We start from the raw sequence: 4,170 nt of genomic DNA on the forward strand, positions 1-4,170 counted from the left end.
GGGGCCCTAGCGACCTCTTTCTACTCAATGACTCCCTACGGACCTTTCATATTTCCAAAAATTCATTACCTGTCACCCCCATAAAAAAATTTGACACGACGCCGACATAGACGTTAATGGTTAATGGGATCCTCACTTGACGGCAAATGTCACCATCAATTGACGCGAACATCGTATTCCGGTGGGGGCTCTGCGACTTGACGGGAAACGTTATGGTAAAAAGTTGGCGTGACAAAGCGGATTCACCTGCCCCCATTTGTCGGTTTCATACACGCGGAATCCCACAAGGGAGTAAAATATTATTAGAGTAACGGTGGTGTGCCGTTAGAAAAGACGGCAAGAAAACGGAAAAAGAGATCGGCGTAACTTATAAAATAAACGAAAAAGACGGTGAGAGAACGGAGATATTTTTTTCTCGATGCCGGAGAACATTGGAAAACTAGTGAAGTTAAAGAAACGAGACGCGGCGCGACAGGCTTTGACGTCTGCCCGTACAGTATGTCGGGGCCCACATTCAGTGTTCACATGACAAGGACTGCAGGACGCAGAACCTGAGTGGCCAGTCAGAGGTCTCTGACGACCGGTTAAGCCGGTGGCGGGTGGTATTAGAAAAGGGCGAGGGGGTGGAAGCGTTTGCTGGTGTGTGAGGAGTGACGGCTCAGAGCGTTAGTCACTCGAGCCTAGTATTACTCGAGGCCATACGTTCGAATCGCACCAAGCGAAAGCGAAAGAAGTTCAAGAAAAAGAAACGTCATACGTTCGAATCGCACTAAGCAAAAGAAGTTCCAAGTAAAAGTTCAGTGCGAAAAGAAGTCGAAGAAAAAAAGCTTGGTCGGTTATAGTTTCTTTGCTCAGCATGAGCTTCCGGACGAGTTCGGCGCTGATCGCGATTGCGGTGGTTCTGGCTATCGTTGCCTCTGCTGGTGAGAAAACTCATTTTAGCGTTTGTTTTGTAAGGGCTTTAGCTTTAATTTCTTCGATTATCGTTGTCTCTGCAGCCGAGGACCAGACAAGAAAATGCATTTTATTGTTTGGTTCGTCCAGGGTTTAAGCTTTAATTTTTTCAATTATCGTTGCCTCTGTAGCAGAGAACCAGACAAGAAAACACATTTTATCGTTTGGTTCATCAAGTGTTTAAGCTTTAATTTCTTCGATTACTGTTGCCTCTGCACCTGAGTACCCGACAAGAAAATGCATTTATCGTTTGGTTTGTCAGGGGTTTTAGCTTTAATTTCTTCGACTATAGTGCCTCTGTAGCTGAGAACCAGACAAGAAAATGCATTTTATGGTTTGGTTCGTCGGGGGTTTTAACTTTAATTTATCTGATTATTGTTGCCTCTGCAGCTGAGAACGAGACAAAAAAATGCATTTTATCTTTTGGTTTGTCAGCGGTTTTAGCTTTAATTTTTCCGATTATCGTAGCTTCTGCAGCTGGGAAAATGCATTTTCTTGTCTGGTTTGTCAAAATTTCTTTTTGAGCTTTGATTTCTGTGATTGACCGAGTAAATTTCATTTTTTTTTTTGGTTTGCAGGGGCTGGCACTGTGGGTATCAACTATGGTCGCAAAGCAGACAATCTTCCCCCGGCTTCCAAGGTAGTGCAGCTGATCAAGAGCCAAGGCATCAACAAGTTGAAGCTCTACGATGCAGACCCTGCAGCTCTCCATGCATTCAGTGGTACCGACGTTAAAATCACCATTGCCCTTCCCAATGAGCAACTCTCCAACGTTGCTCGTCGTCTTTCGCGAGCCTATGCCTGGGTCCAGCAGAACGTGGTTGCCTACGTTCCGGGCACCCAGATCACGGCCATAGCTGTCGGCAATGAAGTCTTCGCCAATTCTAATGACCTCACCTCCTACCTTGTCCCTGCCATGAAGAATATTCACATGGCTCTCGTCAAATACAACCTCGACGGAATTATCAAGGTGTCGAGCCCCGTTGCCACCAGTGTGCTCCAGAACTCTTTCCCGCCATCAAACGGACTTTTTAAGAGCGACCTTGTGGAGACCACGATAAAGCCAATGCTCGATTTTCTGAGCCAAACGGGGTCCTATCTCATGGTCAATGTCTACCCTTTCTTTGCCTACGAGGGCGACGCCAACGATATTTCTCTGGACTACGCACTCTTTCGCCCCAATGCCGGAGTCCGGGACAGCAACAGCGGGCTCCTGTACACGAACCTCTTTGACGCACAGCTCGACGCAGTGTTCTCTGCAATGTCGGCCCTTGGGTATAAGAACCTCGACATTGTCGTGTCTGAGACTGGGTGGCCATCTAAGGGCGACGAGGGTGAAACCGGTGCTAACCTTGACAACGCTGCGGCCTACAATGGGAACCTCGTCAAGCATGTCCTCTCCAACTCTGGAACTCCGCTCAGGCCCAAGGCCTCTCTAGATACCTTCATTTTTGCTCTCTTTAATGAAAACCAGAAGCCCGGTCCCACATCGGAGCGCAACTACGGCTTGTTCTACCCAACCGAGGAGCACGTCTACAATATTGCTCTGACACCTGCAGCCATGAACAACCAGGCGCCCACCTCTGGAAGCAATTCCTCTTCCACCCCGGCCACCTCTGTGCAGCATCATCGCAGCAGCAGGACAACCCCAGAAGGAGCATCCGAGACGTGGTGCGTTGCAAATTCCAAGATCGATACTAGTAAGCTCCAGGCGGCATTAGACTATGCATGTGGAGAAGGGGCTGCGGATTGCAAGCAGATTCAGCCCGGGGCGTCTTGCTACAACCCTAACACGCTGGAAGCCCATGCTTCATATGCTTTTAACAGTTATTATCAAAAGAATAGCCGCAAGACTGGAACCTGCGACTTCCAGGGCGCTGCTTATGTCGTTACCCAGTCTCCAAGTAAGTTCATATGTTTTTGCAGGATTAGCTTAATTTTGTCTACATAGCATTATTGAATGTCTTCTGATGATTAATTCTATGATGGTGTTTATGTCTCTGATGATTAATTTTATGATGGTGTTTTTCATTTTGTTGTTGCAGAGTATGGCGATTGCAAATTCCCGACAGGTTACTAGATTACTTCATAGAAGATCAGTAGTACCTAGTGTAGTATTATAGTTTAGAATCATCTCTTGTGAACTTTCTCGAGTGCCTGCAGGGCTCGATTTCGTTCCGTTTTGTATGTATATGAAGGGGCGTATCATTCTTATTATGAAATCAATATTCTGGCTTATAAAATTTCGTGCTGTCAAAATGGTTTAAATTCGATTTTCATTTAACACCTTGATTGAAATAGCGTTCCCCAATCGACATGGGGCATAGATCCATCACCAACACTGGATATTCTTGCTTCTTAAACATAAACTTCAGGTTTTAACTTCTCAATTTATTAATTTTCCTAAGATCTAAAGGGGTCGTTTAAGGTTTTTACCCGTAAATGAAGAAATGGTTTCCCAAAGAATCTGTGATTGGTAACTTGGTATTTTTTTTAAACATATTGCAATCATGTCTTGGATTTACAAATTTGGGGTGGAATTACAAATTTCAGTCTGGAATTTTTTCTAAAATAAGTGTTTACAAATTTTTGTTGGAATTATAAATTTGAGTGGAATTACAAATTTGAGTTGTGAATATTTCATAATCAACAAATTTTTGTTGGGATTTACAAAATTAGGTTGGAATTACAAATTTCAGTCTGAAATTTTTGTTTTTAATGCATTCAAAACCAATTTGAAAAGCAAAAATCTATTCTTAACCAATATTTTTTAGATTTCAATCATAAACTCCCAAACTTAACCCAAGCAACTGAACAAAATATTTCAGAATACCCCAACTTAAAAAAATATTTCCAAACTTCCCAATTTTTACTGTTTTTATGTTTTTTTCTCTGTATATGACTCTCTACAAGAAATATTTAGACAGATCCACCTTGTCAACTTATTATATGGCTATTAAGGAAATATTTAAACAAATCCATTTCTCTCCACTAATGTAGAGTAGTGAGCTTTAGCATAACTTTAATAGAGCTTAACCTCAAAGGAATAAAGCTTATTATTATTAACCTAGCTTAACCTCAAGGGTTGAGGAATAGAACTCAATTTAGAGGGAATAGAATTTAACCTCAACGACATTGATGAGAGAATTTACCCTGATTTTCCATTAGGGCACACTATTTTCTATTAGGGCTGGGCTGTGTGTTTCTAACTTTTTT

The 4,170-nt window shown here is 42.8% G+C and overlaps 1 protein-coding gene across 1 annotated transcript; it reads left to right on the forward strand.

The window, feature by feature from the left end:
• Nucleotides 1-624: 624 nt before the first annotated feature.
• LOC149265486 (glucan endo-1,3-beta-glucosidase 7-like) lies at nucleotides 625-3,197 on the forward strand. The gene is made up of 3 exons (XM_089429439.1): nucleotides 625-923; nucleotides 1,533-2,858; nucleotides 3,000-3,197. The coding sequence occupies exons 1-3, from the start codon at nucleotides 857-859 to the stop codon at nucleotides 3,032-3,034; spliced, it is 1,428 nt and encodes a 475-aa protein (XP_089285565.1). The 5' UTR covers nucleotides 625-856; the 3' UTR covers nucleotides 3,035-3,197.
• Nucleotides 3,198-4,170: the final 973 nt, after the last annotated feature.

The sequence above is a fragment of the Pinus tabuliformis genome, chromosome 6 (genome assembly GCF_031772625.1).
Source record: "Pinus tabuliformis cultivar Carrire ecotype Pingquan chromosome 6, CPIR1, whole genome shotgun sequence".
Classification (NCBI taxonomy): domain Eukaryota; kingdom Viridiplantae; phylum Streptophyta; class Pinopsida; order Pinales; family Pinaceae; genus Pinus; species Pinus tabuliformis.